The 12,423-nt window shown below is 41.3% G+C and overlaps 2 protein-coding genes and 1 long non-coding RNA gene across 5 annotated transcripts in view; 2 read left to right on the top strand and 1 right to left on the bottom strand.

The window, feature by feature from the left end:
• Positions 1-12,423, top strand: part of Magi3 (membrane associated guanylate kinase, WW and PDZ domain containing 3) — a 226,531-nt gene that overhangs the window by 207,804 nt on the left and 6,304 nt on the right. For all 3 annotated transcript variants that reach the window (XM_028755657.1, XM_028755659.1, XM_028755658.1), the window contains 3 exons: positions 7,913-8,015; positions 8,697-8,823; positions 9,337-9,480. In XM_028755657.1, the coding sequence (XP_028611490.1) occupies positions 7,913-8,015; positions 8,697-8,823; positions 9,337-9,480 (374 nt within the window). The remainder of the gene's footprint in view (positions 1-7,912; positions 8,016-8,696; positions 8,824-9,336; positions 9,481-12,423) is intronic.
• LOC114611018 lies at positions 2,895-5,691 on the bottom strand. The gene is made up of 3 exons (XR_003709780.1): positions 5,615-5,691; positions 4,556-4,749; positions 2,895-3,449 (listed from the first exon to the last, which is right to left on the bottom strand). It is a non-coding gene; the product is annotated as an uncharacterized LOC114611018 (long non-coding RNA).
• On the top strand, positions 5,848-6,618 carry LOC114611004 (dnaJ homolog subfamily B member 6-like). The gene has a single exon (XM_028755637.1). The coding sequence runs from the start codon at positions 5,848-5,850 to the stop codon at positions 6,616-6,618; it is 771 nt and encodes a 256-aa protein (XP_028611470.1).

Raw genomic sequence — 12,423 nt, 5'->3', positions numbered from 1 at the left:
ATTGATGCTAACTTTCTCTAAAAGGTTATCCAGAATTGCTCATTTTTCTTGGAGTAAAAACTACCTTTGACATTTCAGCCCAAATGTTTTGGGACAGATGCTTAGTGTAGTTACATGATCATGTCAGTAACCACTAGAAAGACACGAAAGAGAAATCTTAGTCAGTGGTTACCTATCATTTTATTGTACTCTGGATTTTTTTAAACTATGGAAACATTTAGAATCCCTTATTTTATTCAGGAAATAATAGAAAGTCTCCCTTTTGTACTAAAAAATGCCTTCATAGAATTTAAAAGTTTTCTAAGCCTCTCATTAAATTCAGTGTAAAACTTGCCAGCTACCCTGCAGTTAAATGAACCTTAAAAGCTGTTTTCAGAAACTATGTTCACACCATTCCTCCAAGTTACACAGCTTCTTACTAATACCCGTCTCCTGCCCACCCTCGCCTTCACTGTGAGAGGGAAAGAGTTGTTACCTGGAGAGCAGTGTGTCTCTCTGTCCCTTCATCTTCCATTTGCATGGTGCTATTTAGTATCTGGGGCTACTGTGCCACAGACATGATAAGGCAAGTGCCATGTGTCACATAAAAACTTCCAGACTGCAGTCATGACTTGGACCTGTATCCACCCTGTCCACTGACTCCAGCGCCACTGCCTCTACCATAGTCCTTTGGTCCTAAGGTTGGAGCAGGAGTTGGCTGCACCTGGTAGTTTGTGCTCACTATATAGAAGCCTTTATTGCTTTTTCAAATTGACTCCTAATGTTCTGTCAAGTCCTTTTATTTTTAAGAGTGGACTTAAGTTACCACAGCCACCAAGAATGTACACTGGTATGAAACAGCCATCGTTTGTGTTCCTTCCCCATTGGATATGGGTTTATTCCCATTTGCCTACACACTGCTGCACTCTGGTTTCCCTTCTAGTACTCTTCCTGTGTTCATTTTCATCTGTGCATCTTTTAAAGTGCACTGTCTGCAGTATGTATTGTCCTTACTTTTTCGGCTGTACAGGTAGATGATTCTGTGTTATAGATTGCTATTCTGAGACCTATTCTCAGAACTATGAGATTTGTTTTGTTTTCCAGGATTCAGTCAAAATTTCTATGGTTCCTCATGTCATCTCTTCTTTTCTCTTTTAACCAAGATAAACTCACATGTTATAAAACTCACCACAACATGCCATCCTGTGCTGTTATGGAGGGCTGTTGGTGGGAGAAGGGTCATTTTTCTTTTTTCTTTTTTTCTTTTTCTTTTTTTTCTTTTTCTTCTTTTTTTTTTTTTTCTTTTTGGTTTTTCGAGACAGGGTTTCTCTGTGTAGTCCTGGCTGTCCTGGAACTCACTCTGTAGACCAGGCTGGCCTCGAACTCAGAAATCTGCCTGGTTCTGCCTCCCAAGTGCTGGGATTAAAGGCATGCGCCACCACTGCCCAGTTTTTTCTTTTTTTTAAAGTTTATCCACAAAGTTGTCTAACCATCACCACTAATTTCACATCTTATCAGCTCCCAAAAGAAACCCCATAATCATTAAAAATTCCTTTCCATTTTCTTCTAACACCATCCCCCCAGCAACCACACATCGCTGGTTGCCTCCATACATTTTTTAGACATTTTACTTTAGTGGAATCATATAGTACGCGACCTTGTCTATCTGGCTTCTTTCTCTAGCAAACATTCAAGGTTCAACTTCACTGTAGCCTTAAATCATTCCTCTTATATGTAATAATGTAAAGTCCACATTACATATGCATCCTTACTTACCAATTAGTCATTTGCTACACATTTGTTTCTCATTTTTATTGTGAATTATGGCGATTGCTGTATATGTTTTCCTGCAATTCATGATTTCATCTTGTGAGTTTTTCTTAAAGTTAGAATTGTCAGTTCATATTATGTGCTCTCATATTTGGTTTTTGAGGCGTTGCCAAATGATTCCATTAGCCAGCTACACCATCTTATACTCTCGTCAGCCGTTTATGAGGGAGGCTTCCCACTTCGTCAGGTCCTCCTTATTTCTGGTTGGGGTAGTTTCCTCATACTAGCCACTCTAACGGATGTGAGGTGGGGTTTCACTGTGCTTTGGCATCACGTCACTGACAACTAGTAACGTTAAAGTTAGCATCTCTTCCTGTGCTTTGGAGAAATGGCTATTCGAATCCTTTGTGTGTGTGTATATATATATATAAATAAAACTTGACTTTTGTTGTATTATGAGTTTCCTTTGCTTATTCTGAATGCTAGATATTTTTCAGATGTGCAGCTTTCAAGTGTTTGTCTCCCAGCCTGGATTTGTCTTTGTACTTTCTTATCATTTTCTTATTACCTTTTGATGCACAAACATTTGTCAGTGAAGACTGACTTGTTTTGTGCTTTGTTCTTAAAGCATTCTGTACATTTACGGTATATCCACACTGTAGCTTGGTAGTTTCCCATGGGTGTTTGCCTCATCTTACCTGTCTGCTTCCCACATTGCTCCCAGCTCTGAATATAAAAAAAAGTCCTGTGATACACACATTTCTATGTGTACCCTATAAAACAGTGTGAGAATCTCTTGGAGTAGAATTACTTGCTCAGTCAGTGAGTATTAACATACCATTTGGCTCAGTGCTGTGAGTGTTTCTGTAACTGCTGCAGCCATCTCTACCTCCACTAAAACACCAAAGTTCCTTCTTGAGCCCTTATTTCATGGTCTTTACTTGGCATTATCAGCCTGTTGTGTGCAGTGTGGTCAACATTGCGAAAACACTATGATCACAGTATACTTAAGCAGCCACAAGGAAGAGACTGACATGTTGAACACAAGGTGAAATAGGAAGGCTCATTCCAGGTGATTAATTTGGTTAGAATCTTGTATGTGACAGAAAGTTTACCTTAAGACTTAAAGCAGGACAGTTGGCCTGTTTCATGGGTTATGTTAAAAGTAGAGGCCCAAGACCTGAGGGAAGTTCAAAATTGGTGACAAGAAAACCATGAGATATAAACTGCTCAATCTATATAATGTCACTTGTATGCATGTTTTCAGAACTGACCATATGGTGTTAGATAACTAATTGGGTATGCTCTTCCCTAGGGAAATAGATTCCTCCACTCTCAGACACCCTCAATTGCCTGTAGTTATTTGGGTTAAGGCCTCACAAACTTTTCTCAATACATTTTGGCTTGTCAATTGGTGTCGTCCTTTTTCAGCTCACATTTGGACAATCACGTGATACTTTATATAACATTCCTAGAAGACACAATCTCACAGCAAACCAATCCTCTGGCTCTTACAGTCTTTCTGCCCCCTTTCCACAATGTTCTCTGAGTCTTTGATACAAAGGTGTTCTGTAGATGCAATCACTGGTACTGGGCTGCACAGCTCTGGATTTTGATTGGTTGTGATTTTCTGTAGTTGTAGTGGTCTCCATCTATAGCAAAGAGAAGTTTCCTTGATGAGGGGTGAAGACCATACTTATCTGTGGATATGAGGACAAATGTTTAGATTGTTGTTGGGGATTATTCTAATTTAGTAAACCAATGGCTGTAGATTCTCCTACAATAACCATGACTTCACTAGCACAGAGTAGTTAGCTAGGTTTCCAGTTCAAGGCATGTTTTCTTTTCCCTCTTGTTGAATGGGTCTTATAATCCAATCATTCATACACACACACACACACACACACACACACACACACACACACACACACAAACAATGAGAAAAGAGGCCATGAATTTAAAGAACAAGGAAGAATATATGGGAGAAATGTAATTGCATTATAATTTCATAAAGTCTTAAGAAAAGGGGAAAAGAAGAGAAAAAAAATACTGGAAACGTAGTTCAGTTGGTAGAATGCTTGCCTAGCATACATGAAGTTCTGAGTTCAAACCCAGTACCATATAAGGTGAGTATGGGATCTCAGAACTCAGGAGGTGGACTTAGGAGGTCAAAGTTCAAGGTCATCCTCAGCTACATTATATCCTCCCTCAAAAACTAAATAAATACATAAATAATTCCTTTAATATTTTGAAAAAGTTATGAGGCCAAATTGTAACACCCTAAACTCATTAGGTAAAATTGTGGCTACTACACTGTAAAAGAGAAATACATTCAATATAAAGAAGAAGGTTAATAGCCTACTCCGCTCCATTTTCCCTTGTAAAATTCTTGTCTTTAAAGACAGGTCTGGTCCAAGGCCATCTGTCCATATCTGATGTGCGTGTGTCAACACAAGCCCAGCAGCAAAATGGCATTAGAATTGCCAACCCAGGCTTGATCAGGTTTTATTTCTGTCATCTTCACCTCTTACACTTGCCCTGTGCTTTTAGGAGTATTCTTGGCTTATAGTTGCAAGACATTCTTAAATACAACTTTGAAGAGTTATAGAGTGTAAAACCCAAGAATAGTGATTTATAAAACCCAAAGTTTTTCTACCGTGTCCATCTCTTATCTTTGACATCAGACTTTTTATCTCCCATTATACTCCCAAGATTCATTTATCAGTTTCTTTATGCTGATCTAATCTAAAATAGCCTCCATATTGAACATTCTTACAAAATAAAGTAAATGTTTCTAAGTATATACTTGAAGGAAATTCCAGATAAGACATCATTTTGATGATGATGACAATGACAATGATGGTTATTTTCTTAATTGCTTTCTTGTCGCTGTGATAAAGCATCATGGACTGGACTCACAGTTGCAGAGGGGTAGAGTTCATGATGGTGGAGTGGAGGCAGCAGCTGTGGAAGTCACAACAACAAGCTGGGAGCTTACATCTTAAAACACCAATAGGAAGCAAAAAAGGCAAACTTAGAATGGCATGTGACTTTAAACCATAAAGTCTAACCCCAGAGAAACACTTCCTCCAGCAAGGCCACACCTCCTAAACTTCCCCAAACAGCACAACCAACTGGAGACCAAGTATTTGGGTAGCTGAGCCTACAGGGGGCACTCTCATTTCAACCACCACAGTTATATTAGAAACTTGTAAGAACTTACATCTGTGGATTCATGCATGCGTGACCCTAAAGGGTAATTATAATTCTCCTTGCAGATGAGACAGAAGCGTGGAGAAATGAAAGTGCCCAAGAACACATAGGACACAGTGGGATTAGGCTTCACCTGCCCATCTTGCTCCAGAATTGATGCATGCGGTTACTTAGCTGAGCTCCCCATCTTTGATATTTTAAATATCCTAGATTTTGATATTTGGGTAGAGTCAAATATTCAAAAGTTCCAGCTTTAAAAATATGGATGTGGGCCAGCAAGATGGCTCAACAGTTAAACTGCACTTGCCACCAAGCCTGATAACCTAAATTCGATTCTTGAGATCTATACAGTAGAAGGAAAGAACCAACTCCTGACGTTGTTCTCTGACCTCTGCACATCTGCCCTGATACACATGCCCATCACACTCAGTGTATCTCTTAATGGCTCTGCAGTCCGAGATTCCCTTCTGACGGTCAGCTCCCAGGATATCCATCTAGTTGTGAATGTAGGCCTTGGCTGGTTCTGCACTTGGTCACCCAAGCAGTTAAGAATAATATGAACACAAATGATTCTCATATTCTTCCCCCTCCTCCCCCCCCCATTCATGCTCTTAGAAAATAAAAACAGTGAATCTTTATAAACATTTCTCACCACTCTGGATGACTTTTTGATCTTTGATGCTAAGTGTCAGGCAGAATAACTTCCTCTGTTAAAATGCAAGTTCCTGGAGAAAAGGAGAGAAAGGAAAGCTTGAGGGGACCCGCCACAGCCACCAGCACAACTGTGCCTGGAGACCAACCGAAACCAGCCACCTGACTCCCCCCCCCCCACCAACCCTCGCTGGCCGCCTTGTCCTCGGATTTGTTCCTACAGTCTATTAAAACATGGTGGATTACTACGAAGTGCTGGGCTTGCAGAGACATGCCTCACCTGAGGACATTAAAAAGGCGTATCGAAAACAAGCACTTAAATGGCACCCGGACAAAAATCCTGAGACTAAAGAAGCAGCAGAGCGGAAATTCAAACAAGTAGCTGAGGCCTATGAAGTGTTATCGGACACTAAAAAGCAGGACATCTATGACAAATACTGCAAAGAAGGATTAAATGGTGGTGGAGGAGGAGGTGGAAGTCATTTTGACAGTCCATTTGAGTTTGGCTTCACATTTTGGAACCCAGATGATGTCTTCAGGGAATTTTCTGGTGGAAGGGACCCATTTTCATTTGACTTTTCATTTTCATGGGACTATGAAGACCCATTTGATGACTTTTTTGGAAACCGAAGAGGTCCCCGAGGAAGTCGAAGCCGAGGTGCCGGCTCCTTTTTCAATGCCTTCAGTGGATTTCCTTCCTTCGGAAGTGGATTTCCTGCTTTTTATACAGGCTTTACTCCATTCGGGTCACTAGGTCACGGGGGTCTCATCTCATTCTCTTCAGCCTCATTTGGCGGCAGTGGAGTGGGCAACTTCAAATCAATATCAACGTCAACTAAGATAGCTAATGGCAAAAAAGTCACTACAAAGAGAATTGTGGAAAACAGTCAAGAAAGAGAAGTTGAAGAAGATGGACAGTTAACATCATTGACAATAAATGGTGAGGACTACCTGCTATGCTTGGATAACAAGTCATTCAACGCACGAATTTACCAGAAATGCTAAACCATAGATAGCAAGCACCATTTGAGAAATAACAGGAACTTTCTTTTTGAAGACCTCGACTTTCTGTATAACTGTACCTAATCTAAAGTATTTATAAAACAGCTCATTGGAGCCCCCATTTGTCAGATTTTTGAGTTTGTTGTTGGGACCACAAAATATAGGACCTTTCTTCCTTTTTTTCTTTTTTCTTTTTTTTCTTTCTTTCTTTTTTTTTTTTTTTGTCTTTAAAATTGTTGTAGCCGGGTGGTGGTGGCGCACGCCTTTAATCCCAGCACTTGGGAGGCAGAGGCAGGCGGATTTCTGAGTTCGAGAGTTCAAGGCTAGCCTGGTCTACAGAGTGAGTTCCAGGACAGCCAGGGCTATACAGAGAAACTCTGTCTGGAAAAAACAAACCAAAAAATAAAAAAATTTAAAAAAAAAAAAATAAAATTGTTGTAATCTCTGTATGCACTTTGCTTTAAGCCAAATGTAATCTGAGGTGAGCCCTGTGACTGAGTTGTGCTAGGATGAGATTGTTTTTAACACCAGCATGGAGCTGCTTCCCATTGTGTTGAATTGTGAGTGAGTAGTGTCAGCCTGCTGTGAAGTTAACATTGCCAGATGAATCTTCCACAGAAATATTTCAATTTTATTTTCAGTATTTAGTGATGAAAGCTATTACTGCATCAATGATAATACATTTCTGGTTTAGTGTAAATCAAGGGTGTTTTCTAGTTGTGCATGGATATTGGCAATCTTGTCAGTTTGACTATTGTTTAAATATGTAATGTTAAGCTTATGTTTAAAAAAGCTGGTAATTTGGGTTTTTGTCACTTGCTTTAAAAAAAAGAAAATAAATGCGAATGTGTTTGGTGCATTCTTAAAAAACAAAAACAAAAATACAAGTTCCCAGATGTGTGCAGTTTGCAGAGCAGCCTCTGTGCTCCAGCATCCTGAGGCTTAGCACTGTTAGGAAGGAAAACCTGTGCTCTGGAAACCTAGAACATAGTAGCCTCTGGAGTTCTGTCCTCTACATAGATATGACTGAATGGTACAGTTCTGGTTTCCGTGTTATGGAAGAGACAGGGGTGAAAATGTGAAATAAAAAATGGCTGCTGTTCTCTTAAAACATAAATGTCACTTAAAGCCAGAGGAGGAGGAGATTACTGTTCCCACTCCAGGAAGTAACCGTGCAGTTCTGTGAAAGCCCTAAAGCTGGGAACTGTAACCATCACAGTTGTTTACTTAAAGATCCACTTGGTCTTCATGTTTTCATGTACAGATTCTGATTTCTGTTGTTTTCTTATTTAAACAGAGCACCATGGTCCACCATCAGGAACAAACTCAGCCAGGCAGAGCCCAGCACTGCAGCACAGGCCCTTGGGACAGACACAGGCCAACCACATACCTGGGGACAGGTGTGGCTATTCTCAGGTTTTGGGTTTTTCTCATCTCTATCTCACTCCCAGGCAGTAATGCACAACCCAGATAGCCAAGTCTGGAAGAAGCTGTTGTGTGTCTCATCCTCATGGTCCTTCCCAATGCCTCCTGCCCTTCCAAACCCTCGCCCCACTTCCCAGCCTCCATGTCAGGCACAACAGTGAGCTAGTCAGCCTTGGGGCAGCATCTAACTTACTTCTCTGGTAAGCACTTTAGGAGGGGAGGCCCAGCCCCACCTGAATCAGTCTTCTCAAACTACCTTACACTGGGCAATAGTTTGAACATATTTCTTTCCTCTGTTAAAAATATTAGTCATTAAAAAAAACAAAAACAAAAACAAAAAACCTAGGTTTCCAGAAATTCAGCATCTTCCCAGCCCTTGGGGCTTTGGAAGGTCCATTTCTCATGGTGACAAGGTCACGGTGTCTTCCATCAAAGCACCACTGAAGGAAGGGGATGGAGCTTAGTCTTTAGCCTACCCTGGAGGGAGGGAGTACTTTTCTTTCTAGCAATTTGGGTTCTAGAGATAGTCTGTTTACAGCAGCTTGTCAGGATAGAGGATGGTAAGGCTCAGCTCTGAGAGAAGTTGATAGATTTCTTTTCTTTTTAGACTGTTTCTCATTTTCTCAGTGCAAAACATAACTTGGTTTCTCTCACAGAAGTGCCCTAGAAGGTGAACTTGGGAAAGATATCTGCAATTCTTACAGACATTCCTGGTCTGACCACAAGCACCTTGCCCAGCCTGACACTGCAGTGATTTCAGTTGTGGGCAGTCGGCACAATCAGGTAAACAGACACCCTGCTGCTGATGTTTGGGGCTGCTGTATCACTGACATCAGTGTTTTTACCGCAAATCTGTTCCAATACATTTGCTTCCAAATTTACTAATTTTTATAGAACTGGTAATGTGGTTGGCATTCATTATACCATACAAACAGAGAAATCGGGGGCCTAGGTTAAGTCTGTACTAGTACATAGTATTGTAGCTAATTAAAAGGCTTTTGCTTGCTTGTTTTTCAGGAAAAATTGTAAAAAAATCTCCATAAAGTGGGTACTTTAAAAAATTCTCTTCTCTTAATTGTTCTGTTGAACACTGACCCACTAGAAGAAGGCATAGTCTTCAAATGAATACATTTGAAATTATAAAAATTAAGTAGCAGCCCCAACTAGCATTTCTTTCTTACCACTTAGAACTGTATCAAGAGTATACACTATTTCTCTCAGCTATAAAAGCAGACTCTCTTCAAGACACAGCAGAAGCAGTGCATGAGAACGCTCTTGTCATGCTTCCTCCCCCAGAGCCTTGGGTGTTACCCTGTGGAGCTGGAGAGAGGCCCTCGAGGCTTCGGGTTCAGCCTCCGAGGAGGGAAGGAGTACAACATGGGGCTGTTCATCCTTCGCCTTGCTGAGGATGGGCCTGCCATCAAAGACGGCAGAATTCACGTGAGTTGACTTTTGTTTGGAACCTTTGCTTTTGGCTCTAGACTGGAAAGTTCTAGAAGTAATTGCTTTAGTGGGAATGCCAAACCCTCCTACACAGGAAATGGGTTTCTGCAGCCACATGCTGCCATTGTGCTTTCCCAGCCAGCCAGGGTGTCAGAGCCTCGAAGCTCCTCTGTGTGTCAGAAGAGTAGTCAGGACAGGGTAGGTGTATTATTAAATCAAATCACTTCCATCTTATTAAAAGGACTGAAGACAGCAGGATAAAAAGACTCTACAGTTTCTTCTAAAACATAAGCCCAGAGTTTTTCCACTTAGATCCCTACAGAGGCAGAAAAGTCTGGCTCTGCCAACTGTTAAAGTTATTAGAAAGACCAGAGTTCACAGACTTTCTCAACCTTGCAACACTAGCATTGTGCAGGGCACTAGAGACTAAATGGCTTATAGATCTCCACCTTTCTCCTTCTCTGGATATTAAAGACAAATCATATGTAAAAAGCAATTGTTGATCTCAGTTTTTAAAAATCAGTTAATTCGATAGTTAAGTAATCACTAAAGATTTTAAGTTCTAGCCCTCTTACCACCCAAGAGAACTTTGGGTTTCTTCTATTTTCAGTTGGCACCAGGGCAAAAGAACCTTTTAAACTGAGTAAATAGTAAGACAAATTATTCTTAGGTCTAATAATCAGAAAAGCCTTGGGAAAGGGGGGCTGGAGTGTAACTTAGTCAGTAGTGTGTTTGCATAGTATAACCAAGCATTGGGTTCAATCCTTGGCAGCACAGAAAGACTGTGTGGTGGTGCATTGCTGTAATTTCCATACTTGGGAAGTAAAGACAGGAAGGTCACAAGTTCAAGGTCATCCTCAGCTACCAGAGCAAGTTTGAGGCTAGCATGGGCCACATGAGTAGACCTAGTTTTAGAAATACAAATAGCTTCTTGGCGACTGCAGCTTTGTGACTGCTTCATACTGATCATTCATTTCAAAACCAGTTCTGAGTGTTTGCCTTAACCAAGGCTTTATGCCTGTTGTCAGGGGAACTGGGGAAAGGGCAGTACCATCCCTCCTCAGAATGAGCAGGCACAGGTTAGAGAGTGACTGATGACGGGGCTCAGAGGTGAGTGCAGTTCCTGCCGGGGAAGCTCTGCAAGCTGAAGAATTAGCAGTGGAGGGAAATGAAGTAAAGGCAGTCCACACAACAGGGACTTCTGGGGGTAAGCCTGTAGTTATTTAAGGTGTGTACAGGAGTACCTTAAGTGGAGGGAACTGAGGTGATGAAAGAGAGTGGTTATCAGTGTGCAGGTGCTGGAGAAGAGAGCTGGAGGTCACTCTTGCATGGAATGGGGGTGTGGGATAATCCTTTTCCTACCATCTTGTAGCTATAGAGCCTTAAGCAGCTTCTTTCTGAGCCTCGGTTTAAGTCCAGTGTGCCATCCTTTAAAGTTTTCTTGGTCCTCTCCTTCCTCCTCATTCTCCTCTACTGAGGTATTTCACACTTCTTCATTTTAAAAATGTTGGTTCCAAATAAGAGTCCTGAGATCTACTGATTCCATCATACACAAGGCCAAGCAGGTAATCCGTAGTTCTACAGTGCATCAGCAGCTCAAATCCCATGACTCAGACTATTTCATTTCAAAAACAAACTCTAGATTTTGAAAACAGAAGTAGGTAGACTATCACATTAGGTTTGGATCTGTCTAGTAAGAACATGCCAGCTTTCAGAGATGTCTTCTCTTATTCTCTAAGTGACACCCAAGGAGGAGGGCCTCTACCTCTCTTGCCTCCCTCCTCCTTTGCTGGTCTCAGATTAGCAACTCAAGTTTGTACTCTGTAACATTAAAATCCAGTATCTTCAGGACTTCATCCAGTGCCTTGAATAGTCACACATGTTTTTCTAAGGGATGCTTTGGGTGGGATTTTTAAAATTAAGATTAGTACTTTGTATATGTTTATAGATGCCAAGAGGGCAAAAGGATGGATAATCTAGACAATGAATTTTTAGAACTAGTTAGTATGTGGACATACATGTGTGAGGGCATGCTTGCCAAGGTGCATGTCAGAGGACAACTTGTGAGAACTGGGGCTTGCTTTCCATCCCTTAGTCTGTCAGCATTGGCTGCAAATACCTTTACCCACTGAGTCATTTCACCAGCTCTTAAATATTTAAATGTTTAGAAAATTAAGAATTCCTCTCAGCTCTTACTTATTATTACTAGGTGGACAAGGCCAGGGGAACAGCAACAGTGTATAATTCAGAAATCAAGAAAATGTTAGCATTCCCGCTGGGCGGTGGTGGCACACGCCTTTAATCCCAGCAATTGGACGGCAGAGGCAGGTGGATTTCTGAGTTCGAGGCCAGCCTGGTCTACAGAGTGAGTTCCAGGACAGCCAGGGCTACACAGAGAGACCCTGTCTCAAAAAACCAAAAAAAAAAGAAAAAGAAAAAAAATGTTAGCTTATGGCTGAGAAAGTACTGTGTGTCAGCAGAGGATCTGTAAACCTCCTGGGTCTGAAGCTGGACCAAGTCCTGAGGGATATTTCAGCATGTGCTTAGCATACCTGAGGTCTCCATCCCCAGTACCGTGAGCAGGAAGTCAGAGCCAGACACTCAGGGTCTGTCTCCAGCTATACTGCTGTTAGTCTGTGAGAAAAGTGACAGTGTCTACACTGACTTAAAACTGAGGCCCAGGGAGGCCCAGCTCCTAGAAGAGATCATTTGGGTTGGAGTTCCTTTGGAGGTATATCATTTCTTAACATGTTTTAAGATGTAATCTACATGTTGGACATATTTTTAAGACTCCTTTAGAAGACTTTATATCGATTTAATATTTTATGTGTATGGGTGTTTTGCCTTCAACTATGTCTGTGCACCACAGACATTCAGTACCCTCAGAGGCCAGAAGAGGGCAGCAGATCCTTTGGGACTGTGTTCCTAGCTGTGTGCTAG

Source organism: Grammomys surdaster, unplaced genomic scaffold (assembly GCF_004785775.1).
Source record: "Grammomys surdaster isolate TR1022 unplaced genomic scaffold, NIH_TR_1.0 126071, whole genome shotgun sequence".
Lineage (NCBI taxonomy): Eukaryota > Metazoa > Chordata > Mammalia > Rodentia > Muridae > Grammomys > Grammomys surdaster.
Note: the sequence above shows the minus strand (reverse complement) of the source record. Positions and strands in the feature narration are given on the sequence as shown.

Bases quoted from the DNA above. Each gene is read 5' to 3' on its own strand.
- LOC114611004 (XM_028755637.1), top strand. From the start codon at position 5,848: ATGGTGGATTACTACGAAGTGCTGGGCTTGCAGAGACATGCCTCACCT.